Here is a 25,374-nt window from a genome sequence, read left to right on the forward strand (position 1 = left end):
AGGCTAAGCTGGGGCGGCGTCCCACATGCCACAACTGGAAGGACCCACAACTAAAATATACAACTATGTACTGGGGGGCTTTGGGGAGAAAAAGGAAAAATAAAATCTTAAAATAAAAAAGTCATAACTACCTTAGGAGTGATTTTAGAAGAGGGGTTTTTGCTTTACCACAAGTGGTCCCACTAATACATTTAAAATAAGATTTGCTGCAGAGAGATCAGAAGCTCACACGCCACATCACAAGAGCACATGATCTCGAGGGAGATCTGCCCTAATTAAGACCCAGAGTAGAAAACAAGTACAGGGAGAAGTTTCTGGGTGAATTGACTGAACACCAACAACAAACAGAAGTTGTCTGACTCCCCCACATTCCTACAGCAGGCAGAAGGCCAGAGTACACTGGAATGGAAATCCCCTCCACAACTCTCAATATTCAGCCTCATTAATAAAAATATTTCAGTTTCTACCAAGCATGTTAGAAACACTGCCATCAATAGAAACATGTTTGGCTAACTGGCTTGAATAAAACATTAAGTTAGAGTCCCAGTAGAGGGCAACATTCTTCATTCCCAGAGACCACGGATATACAGTTCAGCACAAAACACAACACAGCACCCAAGAGAAGGTTCTTAGATACCCCTAGACTGGTGTCCTGTCAACTCAGGGCTCCAATTAATTCCACAAATGCTGCCAAGGCAACGACGGGCTGGCTGCATTTGCTGCTGCTGATAAAATCTCTGCTCAGCTGTCTAGGAGTATCAAGAAATCTTTAAATCTGTGCTACTTGGCACTGGATGTCTGGCTGACACCATTCCCAATGCTCCCAGGCTCATCTTCCAACCATATGGGAACTCGGCTGCACAGCTCCAGCTCTGCGCTGCCAGCCTCGATCCTGGATGTGATCAGGGCATTTACTCTACCACCATGACCCTCAGACTCAGGAGGGAATGCCCAAATCTCTTGGCTGGAGAATCCGGTGAAAAAAAGGGGTTGATGTTGGGTTACAAGTGAGGGGTCAGTAGACTGGGGAGATTTCCATGTGTCTGTGCCCAATGACATCCCAGGGACTGGGTCACCATGGAGATACTCCAGGCATTAAACATCTTCCTCAGGACTCCAAATCCAAGAGCAGTCACTGAATTCAGTTCAACAAATGATGAGTGGCTAAATGGTGCCCAGAGAGTCAGCAAACTGGAACACCAAGAAAGCAGCATGCCTTCGAAAGAGCAGGGAGTCAAGAATTAATGTGGCATCAAGGGCAGACCATGTGAAACACCTCCCAGGGGGCTGGCGTCACCACCCCCCTCCAAATAATCAGGGCAGGGGTGATACTAATATTTTTCGTTTTCAAGAGAATTTTTATCTTCGTCATCATTAAATTTTATCATCATCCTCATCCTCATCCTCCTCATCATCAAATGCCCAGACATAGTTAGCTATAAGGTATGGAAGAGCTCTCTACCACACAGAGCCAGGAAACCTCACCGAGAGCCCAATATCCGGCAGATACTGTGCAAGGCCCTGGGCACACAGGCAATAAGCCAGACACAGTCCCTGCCCTGGTGGCTTCTCCCCTCAGGGTCATCCTTATACTGCCGACAGGGTACAGTGAGGATGAAGAATGTGCTATGATGCCTAAGAATAAGAATCTGGGGAGAAGCAGCAACTATAATGAAGGGAAAAGAGAAAGACCTGAAAGGACGACAAAGTGTCAGGGCAAGACGTCCTCCAAGGCTCCTCACAGCCTCTTACAAACGCCCCACGGCCCTTTGGGCCGCCAGCCTCGGGTTTAAGGGCACAGCTCTGAATCGAGCAGGCTCGCCTGTGCTCACGTCTCTGAGCCTCGTCAGAATGGGAAGGGCCACAGGACCTCTCTGCTTTGGCTGCTGTGGAACTATGATATCTCCAGCTGGTGCCACCCTAATGGACACTGAGGAGGTGTTCAGTGCAGTTGCGCTGAATAAATGAGATGACATTTCTGTTCTCCAATTGAAAAACAAACCACAGTGACACTTCAGGATTAAAAACAAATAAGAAACAAAAACCCCAGGAGAACAAAGCTACCTTCTGCCTGGCACAGGGCTCCTGAGTATCACCCCCACTTCGGTGAACAAAAAGATGATTACCAATAAAACGCTGGCTACTCACCTCCCACATCTGCTGTATTTGGCTACGGGACCTTTTGCGGTGGAGGTGCCAAATAAGTCTTTACACAGCCTTTTGTTAGGTTTTTTAGGGCCGTTTTATTTATCTTCTAAGCATTGTACTGAATGTCACTCACAAACAAGCTGTCAGCACTGACGGAGTTTGACTATGACTCACCTTTAGCATCGGGGCTACCCCTCAACCTCCCCCCTTCGTCCTCCTCCCCTTTCCGTGGGGCTGGGGGAGAAGGTGGAAGGTGGTCTATGTTCTGACTTGGACGGAACTCAGAATCCAGGGTGCTCAGGCCTGCAGCATCCTGTAGGGCATCAGACGGCCTCCCTTGGCAATTCCATGCCACTCTCGTTCAGATAAATGTGGAGGGAGGCAGCGGAATACTGACCACAGGGTGGGAGTTAGAGAAGGGGGTTGGGGCAATAAATAACCATTCTGAAGGTGGATGTGGGGCAGGCCCTGTGCCAGGCTCCTTACATGGGCCGTCTCACGATCCACACAAGAAACCAAGGAGGTGAGCAGGGTCAGCCCTCATCACCGCGGAGGAACCTCGGAGTCTGGGAGGCCACATAATTGGCCGAAGGCCACATGGTGAACTCTCCCCTCATTCTGGTATTTGTTATTCCTGTGGGCTGGATCAGAGAAGGTGGGGCTCACCTCCCTGGACAGCAGGGACCCCAGAGCCGGAGTGTTCCCAATCCTCCTGGCACCTCACACTGGGAATGCGGCTGCCCCACTGGCATCCTGGCTGTAACTTACATGCCCGAGTTTGCTCACCTTTGTGGTGGAGATATTAAGTCTCTCATCATTGGTTTGATATATGGATTAAATGATACAAAATAAGGAATGGGCTATTTGTTGAGCAGGTACTTGATAACTTAATGTACTTCCTTTCCACTTTTACTTTTTACTTTTAAAAATTTTTAAAAAAAATAGCCCTGACCTAACATCTGCTGCCAATCCTCCTCTTTTTGCTGAGGAAGACTGGCCCTGAGCTAACATCCGTGCTCATCTTCCTCTACTTTACACGTGGGATGCCTGCCACAGCATGGCTTGATAAGCAGTGCACAGGTCCGCACCTGGGATCCGAACTAGCGAGCCCCAGGCCACTGAAGTGGAGCGTGCGAATTTAACCGCTGCACCACCAGGCCAGCCTCCTCCACTTTTCTGATGATTATTGCTTGTTTCAGCCTCTTGATCCCTCCTGTCTCACCCTGTGGTGAAAGTGGTTAAGAAAGCCACATATACTCCCCAAATCGTGTTGATTTTTTGAAAAATCAACATATACTATAATTTCATAAAACTGATAGATTGTTCAAAAGTCCCCAGGTTCTGAGGCTACTGATAGATGAATTTACACAAACTTAAAAAAAAAAGTATTGTCTGAATTCACACGCCACTTTTCTACAAGGAGCGCAAGAATTTCAGGGGCCAGCCCCGTGGCCGAGTGGTTGGGTTTGCAGGCTCTGCTTCAGTGGCCCAAGGTTTCTTTTGCCAGTTTGGATCTGGGGCGCAAACATGGCACCGCTCATCAGGCCATGTGGAGGCAGCGTCCCACATGCCACAACTAGAAAGACCCATAACTAAAAATACACAACTATGTACCGGGGAGCTTTGGGGAGAAAAAGGAAAAATAAAATCTTAAAAAAAAAAAAAAGAATTTCAAAAGATTTATACTTACATACATTCTTTTTACAGAACAGGAAGGAAGGCAAGGATATCAACCTCACTTTGTTACACTAAGGAAAATGAACACAGCTAATAAAATACCCAAAATAAAATCCAGGACTTAACATGTTTTTTTCACTTCAAAATCTAATGGGCTAGAACTGCCTGCTGTATCCAATCCATTGTAAACATATGTGACAGGTTAGGATGCGTAAATTGGACAAGTCATATTAGAAATATTCAGGGCTGACCCAGTGGCATAGTGGTTAAGTTTGTGTGCTCCGCTTTGGCAGCCATGTTCACGGGTTCGGATCCCGGCCACAGACCTACACACCACTCATCAAGCTACGCTATGGTAGTGTCCCACATACAAAATAGAGGAAGACTGGCACAGATGTTAGCTCAGTGACAATCTTCTTCACCAAAAAGAAAAAAAAAAGAAAAAGAAAGAAAAAATATTCAAATGCATTTTTGGTTCCTTTTTCTCCAACAATGTCAGAATTCCTGCAAGATGCCTGAAGGTCTGGCTAAATTTTATTGCCTTCACAGATAATGACGAGCAACTGCACCCCACACCATCCAACGATGCTCAGGGGATCCCTCCACTATGAACCTCGATGGGGCTCGAGCGCAGTGCAGATCTTTCTGACTTGCTTCACATACTGAAGGAGTCAACTAAAATATAACTCCTAAGAACTTTCTCCTTCCCTTTCTGCCTCCAAGAATACAAAGATGCTTCCTGCTCTATGATGCCATGACAACAAAAATTTACTGAATGAAAGGATAAAGAGTGACAGCATTTGTGCAATGAGACAACAGGGTCACCTCGGGCCTTCCACAAAGGCCTCAACCTGGCCTACGCGTGGTCAGAACTCCTTCTTGCTGGGAGAGCTTGCTGTCCCTTCCTGTGGTGAATTGTTTACAAAAAGGGCCCCAACAGCTCCCCCATCCTGTGTGAAAGCCTCTTTGCCATGTGACTTTGTTGCTCCTTCCACCAGGAGGTGAAGTCGGTTTTTCCACCACTTCAGTCTAGGTTTGGCCACAGCACTTGCTTTGACCAATGGGACACTAGCAAATGTGATGCAGACAGAGGCACGAGGAGTGTCTGCCCCCGGGGCTGGCCCTCTCTTGCTCCTAGAACTCTTTCACGTCATGTGAACAGGCCCGGACTAGCCTCCGAGAGGGTGAGAAAGCGCATACAGGGAGGCTGCAGTCATCCCGGCCGCCCAGGTGAGGTCCCAGAGATGGGAGGAGGTCATCCCAGACTACCCAGCCCTGACACGTCAGGCCAAATTGCAGAACCACCAGCTGACCCTTAGAACTGTGAATAAATAAAATGGTGGTTGTATGGGGGCCGGCCTGATGGTGCAGCGGTTAAGTGCACACGTTCTGCTTCTCAGCGGCCCGGGGTTTGCCAGTTCGGATCCTGGGTGCAGACATGGCACTGCTTGGCAAAAGCCATGCTGTGGTAGGCGTCCCACATATAAAGTAGAGGAAGATGGGCACAGATGTTAGCTCAGGGCCAGTCTTCCTCAGCAAAAAGACGAGGATTAGCAGTAGTTAGCTCAGGGCTAATCTTCCTCAAAAAAAATAAATTAATTAAACATAAAAAAAATAAAATGCTGGTTGTTTTACACTGCTAAGTTTTGGGGTGGTTTGCCACACAGCAAAAGTGAACCGAGGGGTCGGCCGGGTGGCCAAGTGGTTGAGTTTGCGTACTCCGCTTCGGCAGCCCAGGGTTTCACCAGTTCAGACCCTGGGCGCAGACATGGCACCGCTCATCAGGCCACGCTGAGCCAGCATCCCACATGCCACAACCAGAGGCACTCACAACTAGAATCTACAACTGTGTACTGGGGGCTTTGGGAAGAAGAAGAAAAAAAAGAAGAAGATTGGCAACAGATGTTAGCTCAGGTGCCCATCTTTAAAAAAAAACAAAAAAGTGAACTGATACACTCAACTTTGTGCTCCATTTCTTGACCTCTGGCTTTACTTGCAAACTGGAAGTTTACAGACTTGATCATAAGCAGAAATGTAATGTGACGCACAGAAGAAAGTGATTTCAGGGGTTCCTTTAGGAACTTAGCATAGTGCTTCCCAAAGTTCTCAACATTTTCAGGAACAACCTCTAGGAATCTGACCCATAGAAACACCCACAGAAGGGCACTGGGCTTGTGTATGTGGATGGTGCCTGTGGCACCATTTATAATGATATAAATGTGGAAAACACCTAAATATCAATCATTTGGGAAAGGGATAATATATTGTGGTTTAAAATAAAACATCAGAAAGAGCAAACAGATAACCATTTTTCAAACAAGCTATTCTACCAACCACCTTGCAGCTTTCATTTGCCACGGCAGGAATCTCAGGGATCCGAGGTTTAATCTGTAGTCACTACTCACTGCACTGGAAACGGCCGTCCCCGCGTGACACTCTCCCCAGAGTCACAGCGTGTGCAGCACGTGGCTGGTTCAGGCAGTCAGGGGCAAGGGTGGGATATTTCTAATTAATCCTTTACAAAAAATGCTCATAGGTATTTAAAAAATTCAACTTTTTTTCTGGGCACTATAGCTTCTTAAAAATGTATTGCTTGAGTATTTCTCACGATAGTCAGAAAGAGGAAAAGGGGCCGGCCCCGTGCCCGAGTGGTTAAGCTCATGCGCTCTGCTTTGGCGGCCCAGGGTTTCACCAGTTTGGATCCCGGGCCAGACATGGCGTTGCTCATCAGGCCATGCTGAGGCGGTGTCCCACACAGCACAACCAGAATATACAACTGTGTACTGGGGGGCTTTGGGGAGAAGGAGGAGGAAAAAAAAAAAGAAGATTGGCAACAGATGTTAGCTCAGGTGCCAATCTTTAAAAAAAAAAAAGAGTGGAAACAACCCAAACGTCTATCAACTAAGGAATGGATAAACAAACTGTGGTTAATTCACACAGTGGAATATTATTTGGCCATAAAAAGGAATGAAGTACTGATACACGTTGCAGCATGGATGAACCTTGAAAACATCATGCTGACTAAAAGAAGGCAGACACAAAAGGCCACAGAGTCTGATTCCATTGACATGAAATGTCCAGAATAGGTAAATCCATAGAGGCAGAAAGTAGATTAGGTGCCAGGAGCTGAGGAGGGGTAATGAGGAGTGAGTGCCAATGGGTAGAGGATTTCTCTGCAGGGTGATGATAATGTTCTAAAATTTATTCTGCTAATGGTTGCACAACTTCGAATACACTAAAACCACTGAAGTGTACAATTTAAATTGGTGAATTGTATAGTATCTGAATATCTCAATAAAGCTGTTTGGGGGGAAAAAAACCCAAATAAATACATAAATGTATCAGTCAACATTCCATGATGGGGAATGGAGATCGGCCCTCATTATAATGTAAACATGTATATTTAAATCCTGGTGAAAATCTTAATCTCATCATTTTGCTAATTAAAGAGAAGAACAGTTTTTACTTATTGAAGACCTATTAAGTCTCTAAAATCCCTGAATTCCCAATTTATTTGAATCTGCCCTGGCACCTCATAGAAGAGAATTAAAACCAACCAGTAACAACCCAAAGAGGCCCAGGCTGACCCTCGGTGGTGCTCTGGCTAATGACAAAGAGCCTTGAAAACATGGGCTGTTTTGGACAGACATGCACAAGTTGAAATGCCTATGTAACCTGCTGGGCTGTGGGGAGGCTCGCTGGTGAGGCAACCCAGGCAGACACATCCGCATCTCCCACGGCTGCCTCCCTCCGTCTTAACTGTCTTGTCTCACATCTGGACTGCAGGCTGCTTGAGGGGGCACCATGTCCAGTTCCATTTTGTGAGGAAGAGAGTTGCCGAGCTAACATCTGTGCCCATCTTCCTCTATTTTATGTGGGACGCCTCCACAGCATGGCTTGACAAGCGGTGCTAGGTCCGCACCCAGGATCTGAACCAGCGAATCCCAGGCCGCTGAAGCAGAGCACATGAACTTAACCACTACGCCACTGGGGTGGCCCTGTGTTACACCTTCATCAACACTCCTTGTTATCAACAAGTTTTTGCTTTTCCTGTGGAGCAAAGCAAAATGATGAACTCAAAAGCAGCTGCAGAGGCTGGCCCCGTGGCTGAGTGGTTAAGTTCGCACGCTCCACTTCAGCAGCCCAGTTTTGCCAGTTTGGATCCTGGGCACAGACCTAGCCCCACTCACCAGGCCATGCTGAGGCAGCGTCCCACACAGCACAACCAGAAGGACCTATAACTAGAATATACAACTATGTACTGGGGGGCTTTCAGGAGAAGAAGAAGGACAAAGAAAAAAGAAAAGAAGATTGGCAACAGGTGTTAGCTCAGGTGCCAATCTTTAAAAAAAAAAGCAGTTGCACTGGAAAGACTGCCCTTACCCCGTAATGAATCCAGACATAGACAACATTTCCAGTTAAAGACACCCTCTAGCAACTCAAGCCAGAGATGGGACAGCTGGAATGAAAGCCTTCTCAGGCCCAAAGGTTTAGCAGTTGCCCGATGCCCAGAGTAGAGAGATTCAACGTCTAATCAGAGGGTTGGAGCCCGAGCGAACCGTGGAAGGGGCTGGGCCTCACCTCGGGAATCAGCCGCCGCCTCTTCACGCTGGGGACGGAGTCGGGCTGGCCATCGCTGCCCAGCTGCTTGCACTTGCTGGAGTCCTGGAGGGCAGTGAAGACGCTGTCCAGAGGGTGCTTCTCGGCAGACCTGGAGTTCACTGAGCAGTCCAGGGCAGCATCTTCGGCCTCTGTCTCCACTTTCACAGTGTTATTTTTTAGAACTGTGGCAGAGAAGAAATAGGGCTCAGTGGGAAAGATCACCGGGCCGCTCAGAGATTAGCAGGGTTCTGCAGGCGCCGGGTGTTCCCAGGCCGCCCCCCGCCACTACCACTCAGATAATAATGTCCAGTCACAACAAAACTGCACTTTCCAACCAAGTAATTTCATCTTACCACATGAGCGCTATACAATAAAACCATGTTCCAAGAACATTTTTTTCAAAACTGGTCTTAAAGTCTTTTAGGTGGGAAGGGCGAGGAGATGGAAGGAGAGAAACAAATACTATCTTTTAAATGAGACTTTTTAAAAAGCAACTCTGGAAAGATACATAAGATACTCATAACGGGGGTATGGGTGGGGGGGATGGGAATGGGGTGGGAGGAGACTTCATTGATTTTCATTAGGTATCTTGTTATGTCTTTGAACCATGTGAATGTATGACCTAAAAAAATATCAAGTTAAAAATAATTTTTTAAAAGAGGCATTTTTTTTACCTTCTTCTACATCTTCACTGAATTCAGTTGCGTTCATCTTCTATTTCACTAAAGGAAAAGACAAAGACAAAGTCGCGATTTACTGCTTGTTTGACTGAACTTGCCGTGCCCAGGAGAATGTCCCCAACCCTCCCAACCCAGGCTCCGGGCGGCGGCAGGTTCAGCGGACGCTGCTCTGCCACATCCTGGAAAACTGCAGCCTCTTATTCTTGTTTGCAGTTGCTCCGAAGCAGCCAGGCCTTCTGAGTGCCTGCGGGGAGCACTTCTCCAAGACTGTGTGCGCACAGAACGCATCCTAACACACGGGTTGAGAGCCACTGACAGCGCGAGGGGATAGTTACTCGAGAAAGTCAAGTCTTACAAAAGACCCCAGTTCGGATGATCTTCTGTGAGGTCCCTGCTTCATAAATTCCAGCCACAAAAGGAAAAGGCTGACTAAGGATGGAGGCTGTGCATCCCATGGACCCGAGCAGAGGTCTTAGGACCACAGGTGGTCCAAAAAGACCTGTGCTGTCCATGTGGCAGCCACTAGTCACACGTGGCTACCGAGGACTCCAAAATGTGGCTAGTCCAGATGGAGATGTGCTGTGAGTATAAAATACACACTGGATTTCACAGACTTAGCATGGCAAAAAAGAGTGTGAAATAGCTCATTAAAATTTTTTATATTGATTACATGTTGAAATGATAATATTTAGGATTTACTGGGCTAAGTAAAATACTTTATCAAAATTAATTTCACTTTTTTTAATGTGGCTACTAGAAAATTTGAAATTACCTATGTGGCTTGCATTACATTTTTAATTGGATGGTGCTGGTCTAGCCCTGCCTTCAGAAGCAACAAGAAGAAAGAGGCACTGTGAGTTTTTAAAGCTCTCAAGCTCCACACAATCTGGTCCAAACCCTTCTTTTTATTGACGAGGGAATGGGGCTGACGAGAGGGGGCTGTAGGGTCTGGTGCAGAGCTAGCCTGACTCCCACTGCGCCAGCCGGAATGGAACAGACACCATGATTAAAAGCACCGTTGCAAGTCTTTGAGATTCTCCAAGTTACCTAAGTGTGCCCATAAATATATAAGGTATAAATGAGACACAAGCAGCCCTGGGGGTCTAGTGGTTAAGAGCTGGCATTCTCACTGCCGCCGTCCAGGTTCATTCCTAGGCCAGGGAACCACAACACCTGTCTGTCGTTGTCATACTGTGGCATCTGAGCGTTACTGTGATGCTGAAAGCTATGCCACTGGGATTTCAAACACCAGCAGGGTCCCCCATGGTGGACAGGTTTCAATAGAGCTTCCAGACTAAGACAGACCAGGAAGAAGGAACCGGCCGCCCACTTCTGACAAACTGGCCATAAAAACCCCATGAATAGCAGCAGAGCCTTGTCTGATACAGTGCTGGAAGGTGAGAGGATGGCACAAAAAGACCGGGCAGAGTTCCACTCTGCTGTGCACAGGGTCGCGGGGAGTCAGAATCCGCTCGATGGCACCAACAGCAACAACGGCACTAACAACAAGAAATGAGGTAGTAACACTGGAAAAGAATACACATGGCAGCCAGTACTGTTGCCATTGAGGGGCTGTGGGTCCCATAACGAATTAAGCTGCCTGCAAATACTGAGGTGCTATTCTGGCCGAGGATCGGGAGAGCAGGACGAAGGAGCATCTCTATAAGGAAGAGCGATGCTATCTACACAGGTCAGTAAACCTTTTACCGAGCAGCCGTGAAGAGTGTGTGGGCCCTTGTTTTAGATGGACGAATGGAGTGAGGGGGCAAGGGAGGGAGTGTGTCAAGGTGATCCATGCACACGACAACTTCAAAATTCACTAACAGTAGCCACACTCATAGAGTGCTTATGACGTGGTGCACTATTCTCAGTGCGTCACAGTAACCTTATGACAGGCACAATTCTCTTCCTCCCTCTATTACTAATTTCCAGAAGAATGAATAAGAAAATTTAAGATTTATTTGAAACTGAATTTCTACTTACCAAACTATCTCTTACCTGAAAAACTGAACACACAAGGTGCTACTGAGGGAAAACAGACAATCAGGCAACTTCCAGGGTCCAAGAACTACTTTACCAGAGGTGAGTGCTGGCAAATACAATCGCCACTGCATTCCAAGGAAATAAACCTCGAGTGTGATAACGTCACATGACCTGGGCGTCTGGGGGGGACAGGCAGGGATAACTCCTTTCTTTTTGGACAGGAAGGTTAGCCGACGGCAGGCAGGAATTCAGGCCGCCTGGGTTGCAGCCCAGTCGGGGGGGCCTCTCACGGAAACACTTCAGGCTTCACCCTGACACCCTGAGCTTGCCAAGTGCCCTTGGAAAGCCTGCCATGCGGTCACATACCCTACTCCCTCGAATCAAGGGCAGCGGCGGGGAAGCAGGAGAGACAGGAGGAATGGGGAAAGGGCTGGCGGAGAGGGGACAGTGCAGAAAACAACTACATTCGGGAGAGGAAAGGTGAGACACAGAGGAGATGGAGGATGGCTTATTTGGGGGAAAAAAGGGAAACCCACGACGACTCTGGCTAAATGGAAACTATTAAAAGGACGAGCGACTCCCAGAAGAAAAGAAAACAGGGCTCGATGAGAAAACACAGGAGACAGGACCACAAGTGCTGCCCAGCACCGGATGCTATCTGATGCGACACCTGCCAGTCCTTTTCTCTGGAGCAGCGCTGAGCCCAGAAGCAGGCGCGGGCCACCAGCGCGGGGCCTGGGGCAAGTGTCAGGGTCGCCTCTGTGGGGAGGGCCTTGAGGGGCAGGAAGGGGATTTTCTGAACAACCACCATGTGACACGACAGCAGGCAATTTAGCACCTGAGTTCTGAGCTCCTGGTGATCCTCTCATCAGAAAACGATGGTGGAAGAGCACACACCTGAGCCGCCTCGGGTGTGGGAGAAGGCGGGGTGTGGAGGGGAGGCAGGGAAGGGTCACGGGGGTGAGGTGGGAGGAAGGGGCTGCTGGCTTCCTGGGCATTCTAGATGGCCCGTGTGCATCTGCTTTAGAAAACATTTCCGTGTTCATTTATAGACGAGTGACAGATGCTAGATTAGCACTGCAGTATGGCGGCCCCTTCCCTCCCAGCCAGCAAGGAAGTCACACTCATCGGGAAGCTGGGGAAGGTCCCATGTGCAAGGCCTGGAAGCCCAACACTGCAGCTGGCTCCTGCTGTGGGGAGGGCGGAGGGTCCTCAGGGACATCTGCAGCCCACGCACCGCACCAGGCCCCTCGTGTGCGCCCCCCTCATCCTGAGCGACTTGAATCCCAATCTCACCAGGAAAGAAAGTGAGGGCATACACCGTAAATATACACAAGTTTTATTTGTTCATTATACCTCAATGAAGCTGGAAAAATTATTTTGATATCATTTTGATGATTATGGAAATAAAATATTCAACTATTAGAAGGGCAAAAAGGAGGGCAAGTAACCTGCCCAGTGTCACACGGCTGTTAGTTAAGTGACAGAACTGGGATTCAAACCAAGTCTGTGTGTATCTCCCGTCAGCCACCGGGAGAGGACATAACAGGATCCTCATTCTTCTGTTAAGGTTCTTCTGATGACACGGGGACAGGTCCCAGCCTTGGATTTCTGTCCAGCAGCAGCAGCAGCAGCAGCATCCAAATCCCCCTTTGTCTCCCCGTAGCTACCCAGAATCCCCTCTCCTCCGTGCTTATAGACTCCATCCCACGGTACAGAAAAGTTTCTATGAGAGGGATGTGTGGGTCACTCCCCGGCATCTGAGGTGACGTGGTGACGGTACACCAACAGCGTCATGACTGGGTGGAAAGGGGATGGGCATCACGTGGCTCCCTCCATTTCCTGGTCACCTGTCCAGACGAGGTCACTGGCTTGCTCACCCTGGGTGGACATGGAGCATGCCACAGAAATTCCTTTCCTTTACATAATAACCTCAGGAGCTAGCAACCACCGCAGCTCCCGCCCACCCAAGCTGCTGGGATTACAATCTCCTGTGCCTGCTGGACTTGGTAGAATTTCTTATTTTAACATTCTCTCCTTTTCAAAACCCTCTTATTCCTCTCACCACGAATCTCAAACCGTGAGACAGTCTATACATCCACATGTCCTTGAAAATCAGCCTTCTTCCCAAGGGGTGGCGGTTCCCTGTTCTCAGAAACACCTGACCAAGGCGAAGGAAGACTCAAACGAATGAAGGGGACGTGAGTCAGAGACCCGCGTAGCCGGCTGCCCCCCGAGTTAACACACCACAGGTTCTAAGACATTGGGGACTTATCGGAGGGTAACTCTCAAATAGGACAAATCTCCAGTGGTCAATCTAATAAGTGGAAATGCTTGTTACATATAATTTTTTTAAACCAAATAGTCTAGGAAGCCACAGGCAAAGTGACCTGTCATTGGTACGGAAAGGTTTTAAATGTTGCAGAGCTTGTAGGAGTGGATATAATTTCATTAAAATGCCTACTGGTGTCTATCCTTCTACAGAGTGAGATGGACAATGTTCAATTTTCCATGCAGGGCACACGGGTAGGGAAGACAGAACGTCATCAGAAAAGCCTTCAGTTTACAAAAAGCACAAAAGGGAGGGTAATCTTGTTCAGAAATAGGAAGATACTTTAGCCACTCAAATATCAAATTACAAAGGATGAGTTGCTTAAATTGACTACATAAATGCAGTAACTGGCGGGGCTACCTCGGAGGAGCCGGCTGAGCCTGACTCCCCACCAGCAGCATGCACCTGGCTCGGGGGAGGAAGAAAGCCTGTGAAGAAGGACAAGGGGGAAGGGAGGCAGAACCATTCGCGGATGCAGAGAAAGAACGAACTCTAAGAGATACCACAAAGAAATGGAAAAGCAGGAAAGATTTACAATTACAGGTCAATTTACATGTTCAGAGTTCATCTGAAGATGGGAAGATGTCTAAAATCTTTTTTTGGACTAGATCATACATGTACATGAAACAAAATTCAAAAGATATAAAAGGATATTTGGTTAAAAGGCCCACTGTCCCCCAGCACCAGGTTACTCTCCGGGAGCCTAGCATGTGGCTTTTCCTGTGTGTCCTTCCAGAAACATCCTGTGTCAGGTTCTCGAGTGTGATTCATCGACTGCAGTGGGCTGACTTACATCGGCTTGCACGGATTGTGTCTCCCCAACTCCACCACTAGTGGAGTCAAGTCATACCTTGAAATTGGCCACGGTGGGAGTATTTATACCAGAGAAACTGACACTTTTCCAAAGAGGGGGTTTTCTTTTCTTTTGGAAGAGTCAGTACATCCAAGACCCTTCCAGGGGGTCCATGAGATCAAAACCATTTTCCTAGTGACACTGAGATGTTATCGCCTCTTTTCTCTCACAAGTGTGCAGGAGAGTTTTCCAAAGGCAACATGATATATTGTTTGCAAAAGACTGAGTACAGAGGCAGATATGAAAACCCAGCTGTCTTCTATTAAGTCAGACCTTAAAGAGATTTGCAAAATGTAAACAATACCGCTCTTTCCACTAAGAATTTTTTTTTGGAAAAGGTATTTTTTCATAAAAAATGTTATTGACATTAACTTGTAATGGATTTATTACAGTTATTTTTAAATGAAGCAAATATTTAACTTATTTTTAGTTAATAAAAAATAATTTAGAGCCAGCCCCAGTAGCCTAGTGGTTAAGTTCAGTGTGTTCCGCTTCAGCAGCCCGGGTTCAGTCCCTGGGCATGGACCTGCACCATGGGTTAGCAGCCATGCTGTGCTGGCAGCTCACACACTAAAACTGAGAGGAAGACTGGCACGGATGGTAGCTCAGGGAGAATCTTCCTCACCAAAAAACCAAACATTTCTGTTTTAATTTCTAACACGGTAAATATAGACAGGTATAACCCACATAAACAAAAGCTCTCTGGGGTCCTCAATAATTTTTAAGAGTATAAACAGATCCTGAGACTAAAAGGTTTAAGATCCTTGTTCCTTGCTTTTTTCACTTAAGCTATCATGGAAATGTCTGTATCACTTCTTCCTTCAGTTTGAGTTCTCCCAGAAGCAGATTTTGAGACAAGGATTGGGAGTGACCAGTACCTGTGGGAGGAGACAGACAAAGGCTGATGATCAGCACGGGGCATAGTAACGGGCTTCCGGCAAGGAGAGCGTGCCCTGGCCGCAGGCAGTGCTGAGGGTGCTGATGGAGCTGTCCCAGGGGCGGGTGGCAGCAGGGGGCAGAGCCAACCCCTCCGGTGACTCCTGAAGGCAGAAACCCTGTGTGCCATTCCCACCCACCTCCTCACCACGCTGCCCTGAACTCTGCACACTCAGTGGACACACCATGGAAACCACAGCCCACCCACATGGAAGGCGCTGTGCCTACAGCTGTAAATTTCACCTGGCAATCCTAGGAGGTGGGAACTCTTGTTAGTCTCCTTCTACCAGTGAGGAAAATGAGGCACCGTTTTAGAGCCAGAAGGGAGCTCAGAGATCATCTTGTTTCATAAGTGTGGGACTCAAGGATCAGAAAGGTCTGGAACATGTTCAAGATCAAACCATCAGGAATGGGCCCCAGTCTCCCTGCCCTGTGCTTTGGTGGCTACACGCCCGGCTGTGTGACAGGAGCTATTGGTGCCGGTGGCGGGACTGTCCTCTGTGCAAGGGATTGAGAGCTTATTCACAGGGACTGCAACCAACACAGGGGCAGAGATGGGAGGACCAGGAGGGTAAGATGGAACCTGGAAACTCCGTCGGAGGGGAGGACGGGTAAACACCAAAGATAAAAGTACCAGGAAGAAAAGAGCAGTCCGAACCCCAAGGTCAGAAGAAACTACACTAGAGTTTCTATGACAACCATAACTCACATGGAGTAAACACAGGCTGCAGGCACAGCTGTGCGGGCGACCACCCATGCTTACAGTTCTGTGATCCGGACACAAATAGTTTTAAACTCTAACATATACTTCCAAGACTTTTTTCCTTTGGAGGGAGAAATAATGTCAATCAAAGCAAATTGTAGGGGGAAAAAAATCTACTTAGGGAATAACTTGGTCAATGTTTAAACGGGCCTATCTTGATCTTCCTCATCACTTTCAGCTTCTAAAGACCTATAACCAAATTCTTCTGTTAGTTACAGAGCCTCCCGCACTTGACAATTACGATTCGCAGTCACGGCACTGAGCAAAGGCCAGGAGGCCCAAGCACCTGGGCCAGGAGGTCTGTCACTTCCCAGTCGATCCTGGGTTAAGCCCAGCAGGAAGTCTAGGGTCAGACTGAGCATGGAAATCCTACCATTAACTGTTATTAATTACTGATACATTTCCACCAAAAAATGCAGAGAAAATGGGAGCAACAACAAAAGTGAACGTGACTTGGATTGAGATCACCTTTGACTATTGTTATTGCCATTACACAAAGTTAGGAAGTCAACATCTACACATTTTCTGAACATACAACTTCAAAACCTCTATTGACAGAAAGACCTGAGCATTAAATTAGGTGTAAAGATCCAAAATCAATTGTTCATTACAGAGTTATCCAGTCAATAACAACATACTTCAAAGTTCACTGGGGATATCTAAACTACGTAATTAAAAAATGCCATAGAGCAGCTGGAAGGAAATATGCCAAAATGTTAATTACCTCCAATTAAGAGGATTATGGATTATTTTTTTATTTATTCCCCGACTTTCCAAATATTCTACACTGGGTATGCAATTCTTTGATAATGAAAAAAAAATTTTTTTTCTTAAGATTGGCAGCTGAGCTAACCACTGTTGCTAATCTTCTTTTTTATTTTTTCTTCCTACTTTTTTTCTCCCCAAATTCCCCCAGTACACAATTGTATATTTTAGTTGTGGGTCCTTCTAGGTGTGGCATGTGGGATGCCCCCTCAACGTGGCCTGATGACTGGTCCACGCCCAGGCTCTGAACCAGCGAAACCCTGGGCCGCTGGAGCGGAGTGCGTGAACTCAACCACCCAGCCACGGGGCCGGCCCCCCCAAATTTTTAAAAATGAAAAAATAAGTATAGCAATCTTTACTGACCAGCCAGGTCATATTCTAAGTTAGGTCCACACACAGCAATAAGCTAAGAATGGAAAATCAAATCACTTAACTTTTAAACACTTAAAATACCGATGCTCTAAGAAACAATATAATAGCTGATACATTAGTGAAGACTTTCATTTCATAACTGTCCCTGAATTATCGCGTCTGAAGGTGTAGAAAGCTCCTCAGCATGGGGAGAAGGGAGACCAGAAAAAAGTGTCACCTGACAAACCCATGTGTGAGTGAGAAGGTGAAAAGATCAGCTTTGGACACTAAGGAAATGTCTTTCCTGGTGGGGGTGTTACAGGCCCTATCGATGCATTTGCCTGATACTTCAATTATTTTCTGAAATAAGCCAAATTTCATGGAAGGAAAAAAAAAATCACAATTCAGAGTATTTCCTGGATCAGGGATCCAAACTGACCCCCGAGGCCAGGTCACCGGGGAGGTTGGGGTTTGCGGCTGGCTGGGAAACTTATGGACTGGAGAGAAGCTGAGCAATCCACCAGGGCCAAGATGCCCAACCTGCGGGCTTCTGCATTCTGGATGACGATGACTGTGAAATGGGGTCCTTTCTTCAGGTTCTCTTCTGTCTGAACACCCTGGGAGATGTTCCGACCAGCACCTGGAGCCCTCCTTCCCGGACTGCTCAAAACGGGACCAAACTGGGTACTCAAAGACCTGCTCCAGGGGGCCCTGGCCCAGGACAAGGCAGCAGGAGGCAGTGGGCAGAGAGGCGAGATGTGAAGGTCTGGGGAGCGAAGGCCGGGCCAGGCCACAGATAAAGGGAGGAGGTGAGGTCACTGGTTACAAGGAGTCATGCAAGAATCTGCCTGGGGGAAATCCTCCTCTGCAGGAGTTGGGATGCAAGCTGACACAGCACCCCGAGCAGGGGGCACTTGGCGGGGCGACTCCTTGGTAAAGCCCTTTGCCCTCACAGGATCGCTGGTTTCTTTCCTAAATGTCCCACAGGCTTCCAAGGGAAAGCGTTCTCTGACGCTGCCCAGTGGGGGCTGGGAGTGACCCGGTGCCTCTCTACCGAGTTCTTTCAAGAGACCCAGCCGCTCCGAGAGCAGTGGTCCAGGCTCCCAGGCTCTGGAGAGAGCTGCGTGAGGCCCCTTGGCGGCACAGAGGCTTGCGGCTGGCCGGAGTCACACAGGCCCAGAAATGGGAAGTACTTGGGCTTCCTGAAACCTCGAGGTTCAAAACCCAGCCAGCTGACTCAGGATTCTGCCCCACTAAACTGGAAAGGTCCACTGAACTCCGGACTCAGCCCCGGGCTGAGGGGCAGGGCGGGGAAGACGTGGCCCCGCAGCCCTGACCTCGGGCTGCTCAGGTGCAAACCCTCCCCATCTTCCAAGTCCTGTCTCCAGATGTCAAGTGAGGCAAACCCTCGACTCCGGGAAGGTCTCCCGGAGAATTCGAGCCCCGGAACAAGAATGTGAGTGGAACCCGAGACCAGGGGGATGGTGGTCGTGCAGCACCGCCACATCCGAAAGGTGAAGCAAAGAGAATGTGCTCCGACCACTGTGAAGGTGTTATTAACAAACACACTCAAGGATTCAAAAAGTTTAGCTAAGATCTAACTAAACCTTACTTCACCCTTTTCACAACTGTCACACCACACGACGTGACTTTGATCTCTCTGTGCTGCTGGTCATACTGATTTTTAAAAATGAAACAGAGAAGCAGGGCAGTGGCTAACATTCACGCCGCGCCGGCTCCGTGGTCTGAGCGCTGTGCGTGTTCCCCCCGCAGGCTCACGAGAGCACTCTGATTGTGCAGGTAGAGAAAGGGGCGGGGGGTGCAGTCTGGACCTCACTTGGTGGGGCGTGCGGGACGACAACACGGGACGGGACAGGACGGCGGACTGCAGACAGCAGGGAGAGGGAGAGGAGTGGGGTGGACCAGGGGGTGACGGCCTCGTGTCCGCCTTCCGAGAGGAGCTGGGATGGAGGAACGGGGCACAACCGTCCCCAGCTGTGCCTTCTCCCTTTCTGCGGAGCACCATTTGTAGGCTGGGCTGGGCGGGCAAGTCAACAGCCGGATGGGCCCTCCGGCCACCAAGGTAGGGACAAGTGCAGTTGATCTCAAAGACAATGGAATTCCCTGCTAAACTTCAGGGTCACCTGGACCGGCATGGAGTCCCTGGCTCCACATGCATTAGCTTCTCACACTGGGCAACATGCGTGCCCACCCAAGCCGTGGTTCTTCTGTAAAATGGGGCCCGACACACTACCTCCTCTCAGGAGAGCCTGTGAAAACTACAAAGGAGCAAGTGCCTGGCTCACAGCCCTCAGGAAATGTTACCCATTATAAAGCCCTTTTTAAAAAAAGATTTTTAAAGTGCATGTTAATAGTGAATATTTTAAAGAACTACAAAATTAAATTAAATGGCTTAAAACTTTTACAAAGTTTAGTAACTTTTAAATGGTAGAAACAACTGGAAGCGGGTGAGATCAAATAAAATGCTCTCCCTAAGGATGACGGGAAGAATGTTCCCATGCCATCCGCCCTGCGGGGCTCGGCTGGGAGCCGCAGGCCCCCGGAGCCCGGCCCTCTTGGCAGTGGTACCCTGCCCATGGGACTCGCGGGACATGTTTGCAATTTGTTTTTATTTTTAGACACATCTGCAAATGCAGTTTGAAAAATACCAGTCCTCACAAAACCAGGGCAATTTCCCCCCAAGTTTTTCTAAAGCTGTAATTGTCGCTGCCTGCCTTATTCAGTCAGAGCACATCTTCCAGCCGGCCACCAAGTACAACCACACAGCCCTGCCTGCCCGCCCGCCCGCCCACGACGGGTGTCTAACCCTACGGACACTGCATTTTCCGAAGGTGACTAAACGTGACGTCTTCTGCAGCTAAGGGGTTCTACTTATCAAGCTCTCCCTGGTTTCATGAAGTGCTTCCTCCTTAGACACTAATAGCAGGAAGCACCAACCCTGGCACCCAGAAACTGGGGCTCAAGGAAGAAAGGTGGGCCAGCAGCCACTCATGTGACTGACTGCCCAATGGTCCAATGGTGACTAATTTTCCTGGGAGATAGAAGCTGAGTTTCCTCTGTAGTTCCCACTGTTTCAAGCGTGGTGTCTTGTGACCACACGAGCTAATCAGAGTTGGGGCAGAGTCTGGCGGACGCTCCCGCCCACCAGCACAAGCCTCCATCCTCCCACTTACTGGCTCTGTGCTCAACCAACAGCCCCTTGCATGCAGGAAAGACCAATAAACGATTTACTCAACTCAGCAATCGGTGCCCTACAGCTCCTGATGCCACCGTGTTTCACTGGCCAGTGATCACTGACAATCAGTCAGGGAAGAGGAAAGGTGGACGTTGGTAGAGAACAAGAACCCAAGAGGGCTGACTTTAAAGACGTGTTTCAAGTGGGATTAAAAATGGAGAAACAGCATATTCCCAGGTGAGCTGCAGAGAAAAACTTGGCTCTAAAATAACAGTTTGTAAAAAGTCTGATCATTCAGTGACTAACATGTCACTCTGAGTGAAATAGCACTTCTCCTGTTTGACACACTGAAGGCCCGATGCCAGCACCGAGAGCTCTAGCTTGGCATGTGCAGGTCACGTGTGGCAGCTGGTTCCAGAAACCACAAGAGCTCTAGCTGAAACGACGATGTTGCAAGAGATACTGGAGCATCAGGAGGGGGAGAAGAGCAAGAGTCCAATCTGGAGGGGGAAGAAACAGCGAGAGCAAGGGGATGCTCACAAAGCACGGAAAATATTCATTTTGTCATACGCGCTTTTTCTGGACTTTGAATTTTATTTTTTAAAATTATCATACAGTAATATTTACTCTCCGGGGGGAGGGGTGTTCAGTTCTCTGAAAGATACCATGTGTATACATCCCTGTGACCACCACCAAGAAGAGGATACCGAAAAGTTCCATCACCACAAGGGTTAATTCCACAAAAAATTCCCTCAAACTTACTTTAGCCAATATTGGGCACAATGAATAATCAGGATGACAATCCTAATTCACCACTTATCGTGAAAATTAAGTGCCAGAAAAAAACGCCACATCCCAACCTCCCATACACTAACACCGAATTATTTTTGCTGGTTGGCTAGCAACTTTCAAGTGTTTCTGTATTATAAAGTTTGAGGTATTTAAGAGACAGATTCCCCAATTTTTCATCATGGTGTCAATACAATCCATAAAAGCTTGTTTCTTTCTTCATTGCTTCCGGGGCTTTCTAGACAGCTCTAAAAAGTGGCAGGTGGGACGTTCCTGCAGGAGATTAAATTCACCAAATCAAATCTGTCATAGTGAGTTCCAATTTTTCTCGTCCTAATTATCAGACCTCCTGCTATTCCTTTGCTCACGTAAGAGATGCTTAGGAACTCAGAGATAACACAAACGGAGACTGCGAAGAAAATGTTGCAATGTGTTGCAGTGCTGACCATCGCATCTACTAGGTCCTAACTGGGCTCTTTTCTTGCTATAACTAGTGCTTCGTGTGTGGCGGGGGAAGAGAAGGACATGAAACTTTTCTGTTAAATTACTTCCACAAGGAGATGGCGTCTCTGGTAAAACCCACGTTCAGTGGCGGAGTTTTTACGTGACAGATTTTAAAGGCTCGGATTTTATCGTGAATTTCATTTCAAGGGCCATGCACACACCAGCTAACCGGCTAGTAGGAACAGGCTGCACTGACTCCACCTTTCTTCTGGAATCCAAGAGGCTCTCCGCTCATTTAGTAAACATTTATTGAGCACCTACTAAGTTATCAGACACTGGGGTCGTAGCTGAGGATGTAAAACGGTAAGGAAGATACAAAATCTTGCGCAAATCTCAAAGTCGAGGGTGAGGGAAGCTGATAGGGTTCTGTGTGGTGATATGAAACCGAAAACTAGGGATGGGTAGTTAAAAAAACAAAAACTACGGGGGTGGGGTTGGGAGCATGGGTAACAAAAGGATCTCCTCCAGGCCTCTCTTTTACATACCGAGCTAGCCCAGGAGCTCACTTCCTAGCCTCAGTGTCCTGCAGCCGTAGCTTGCTGGCAGTTTGCGTTGCCCTTGGCCCGTTAAACATTCCAAAGTTACTTTAAGAAGGTGAAGTTGAACGTTGCCGACTCAAGCGCTACTCCTAATCTGCGCACTTGCGTCTGGTTAGCTTTTGCGTGTAAAATCCTGCCAGACGGACCACCCGGGCAATCAAACTTGTTCACCTCCGTAAAAATCACCTTGTAAAAAGTATATATGCGCCGGCACCCAAGACCCTCCCGAGCTGCGGCACGCCGAGGGCTAACTGTGCGTGGGAAAGCGCGTTTGCCAGAAAGAGGGGAAGGGGCGGCCGCGAGGGGCGGCGAGCGCTCCGGGCCCGGCCGGGAAGGCCTCGCGCCAGCCGCGGTGCACACCCAGGCGCCGGGCCCGCCTCCAGCTCCCGGGCAGCGGGAACCGCGCACCGCGCCGTGGACGGCCGGGGAGGGAGCGCTGCGCCCCCTGGCGGCGGGGTCCGGCCCTGTCCGCTCCCGGCTGCCGCCGCCGCCGCCGCCGCCGCGGGCCTGCCTCGCTCCATTTGCAGACTCTGGAGGCAGCGTCCCTCCGAGCGGCGGCTCCTCGGGCCTCCTGCTCCCCGCTCGGCATCGCGCGGCAGTCCCCGCCCCCTGCTCCTGCTCTGACACCCCCTTCTCCGCGCCGAGCCGTCCCCAAGCAGCCCGGCCGAGCGCGAGCGCCGAGCCCAGCGCCGCCGCCGCCGCCGCCGCACAGCCTTCCGCCAGCCCGGCCGCTCCATCGCGGCGCCCGGCGGGGACGCGGGGCCGGCGCGCGGCGCGAGTGGGGCGGCGGCGCGGACCGTTCCACTCCGTGTCCCCCCCCGCCCCGCGGCGCGCGTGCTCCCGGAACGCCATGGAGCCGCCGCGTTCCGAGCGGGCACAAAGGGGCGCGCGGCACAATGGGCGCGGCGAGCCCGTGGGCGCCGGGCGCCCGCTCCGGCGGCCCGGCTCCGCGCGGGGTGGGCGCTCCTGCCGGCGGGCGCGCTCTGGGCAGCCCCCCTGCGCGTCCCCTCCCCTGCTCCCGCCCCCACCCAGGCATGGATGTTGCAGCCGCTCTCCCGTCCGGCCGCCCCGGAGCCGCCGCCGCCGCCGCGCGGCCGGCTCGATCCGCCCCGCACTTACCTGGGACACGAGTTCTGTACTTTGCCGAGCGGGCCCGCGCCGAGTTTGGGCGCCACGTGGGGGGGCGGGGGCGCGCGGGGCCGGGGAGCGGGGGCCGCGCGCGGAGGGCCTGGCCGGGGCGGCCCGGGCGGTTGCTGGGGGCGGCGGGCGGGCGCCGTGTATTTTCCCCTCTCTTTGTGTGTGTCCGTGCGCTGCGCTCTCGCGTGACGTGACGGGACTCCGTGTGTCATTTCCGCACAAGGACACAGGAGCCCCCGCTGCAGTGGAACCACAACCCCTCCGCCCCCACCCCCGGCCCGCCCCTCCCCCTCAGCGGGGCACACGCGGGACCGGCGGCGGCGCTCGGGCGTGAACGGCCGCGGCGGGGAGCTGGGGCGCGCACTCCGGGCCCGGCGGCCGGCGCGCTCGGCCGGCGCCGCGCAGCTCCACGTGGGCCCGCGCCGGCTGCCCGGGTGGGGGCGGCGGCCGCGTACCCACGGCGCCGGGGCAGCGCGGGCGCCCGGGGTCCCCTGTTCGCCGTGTGTTCTCCCCCCGCGAGGCATCTCCCGAAAACGTGCTTTCTCAGACCCGATGAGTTGGACCTGAAAAGCCTCTTTTTCTACTTTTTTTCCCCCCCTCCCCGGGACGGCGACTGTGCGGGGCGTCTCCTCCCCTGGCGCCCGCGCCTCTCCCGCATTTTTGGCATCTCGGCGGTGGCCTGGCCCTCCCGTGCCGGTGTTCCCGCGCCGCGCGCGGCACAAAGACATCGGGGCGCGGGGACCCCGGTGGCCCCGCGGAGCCGGCATGGAGTCTGGCGGGCCGCGGGAGAGCGACCCCGGCGCTGGGAAACGCTGGCTCTGGCCACTCCCCCAGCAGGGTGGCCGCCCTCTGTTGTAAACCTAAGAGCTAAAAATCTGCCTTCGACTCGTAACCCGAAGTTTTGAGGGTGGAGGCTGCAGAGTGAGGGACTCAGAAGTGCGCGCGCTCGCAGACCCACTTGCCACAGACAGACCCACAGGGTATCTGCGCCGAGCGCTTAAAATAGGAAAACACGAGTCACCGACTCCAAGGCTGATTCTTTCGACTCCTGACTCCCGGACTGGAGATTCCAAGTTGATAAATATGAAACCTACCCCTCGGGTATTTTCTCAAGTCTCGGTGACTTGGAGGGGTGTGGTGTTTGTGAGGGTCAGGGAAGCTCAATCCAACAGTTAAGCCACGTTTACATTTTAGGCAAACAATGAAAATGTAAATTTTTTAAAATCCTTCAATTTGCCGATCGAGGAAAGTATAAAAAGAAAAATGCAAATGATCCCATCTGCTGCTCACAGCTGACTGGCTGCAAGGGAGGACCATGTGGCCCAGCCCTGCGCGGTCAGTGAGGAGGTAGAATAGATTTTAAAAGAAGGCATATGCTAGCTTTGCTGCCCAGTCGCGGAGAGGGTTTGAATTAACGTATAGTTTTGGATTGCCATATCCTCTTCCAGACCACTCCAATTGGGAATTTAGTAATCAGACAAGTTCCTCCCCTTAGGGTCTGAAATCAAAAGGCACAACAAAGTTATCTAGGACCTTGAAGAACTACGTGGAACATTCTCGAACTGTATTTGGGTAGCCCATTTGAGAAGTCAGTACTAATTGCTATGCAAAATTAGCAAGCAGCCGGGAGCACCGAGCCCTGCATCCAGGGGGTGCTTTTATAAAAGAATCCATACGTGCCCAGTGTCATTCAAAACAGGATGATGAAAAGAATGGGGCCAAGATAGCAGCCCTTCAAATTCAAAAGACTAGAGTCGCCCTATCTACATTTAAAATAGGGCGGGGGGAGGAAGGGAGGAGGGCTGCTTGGAGGAGAATGGTTAATTTATACATTCCCAGAAGACAGAATGGAGGCACTTCGATTTCTGCCGGGAACTTGACTTTTACGCTCGCGCGTTAAATAACACGTAGGATACAGGACATCGCTTGACTTAGTTAACAGATACAGCAGTTTTAGTCTCACCTTCAATTTAATGTGACAGAGTCTAAAAAGTATACGTTGAATTTCATCAGTTCAGTTTTCTAGGAGTTCCCAGTAGAAGAGTTAAGAATAGGATTTAAGCTCACTTTGTAATGTAATGTAATGTAAAATGACCTTGCTACATTTTTACCAAAGGGA

The 25,374-nt window shown here is 50.0% G+C and overlaps 1 protein-coding gene across 2 annotated transcripts in view; it reads right to left on the reverse strand.

Annotated features, from left to right (window-relative positions):
* BEND3 (BEN domain containing 3) overlaps positions 1 to 23,423 on the reverse strand; it is a 34,111-nt gene extending 10,688 nt beyond the window's left edge. The window contains exons 1-3 of one of the 2 annotated variants that reach the window (XM_070559178.1): positions 23,238 to 23,423; positions 9,102 to 9,149; positions 8,407 to 8,609 (exon numbers count right to left, since the gene is read on the reverse strand). In XM_070559178.1, the coding sequence (XP_070415279.1) occupies positions 8,407 to 8,609; positions 9,102 to 9,138 (240 nt within the window). In that variant the 5' untranslated portion in view covers positions 9,139 to 9,149; positions 23,238 to 23,423. Of the gene's footprint in view, positions 1 to 8,406; positions 8,610 to 9,101; positions 11,473 to 23,237 lie in introns of those variants that run through there. The other variant, XM_008520755.2, reaches the window with a different exon arrangement.
* Positions 23,424 to 25,374: the final 1,951 nt, after the last annotated feature.

This window comes from Equus przewalskii, chromosome 9, assembly GCF_037783145.1.
Source record: "Equus przewalskii isolate Varuska chromosome 9, EquPr2, whole genome shotgun sequence".
Taxonomy (NCBI): domain Eukaryota; kingdom Metazoa; phylum Chordata; class Mammalia; order Perissodactyla; family Equidae; genus Equus; species Equus przewalskii.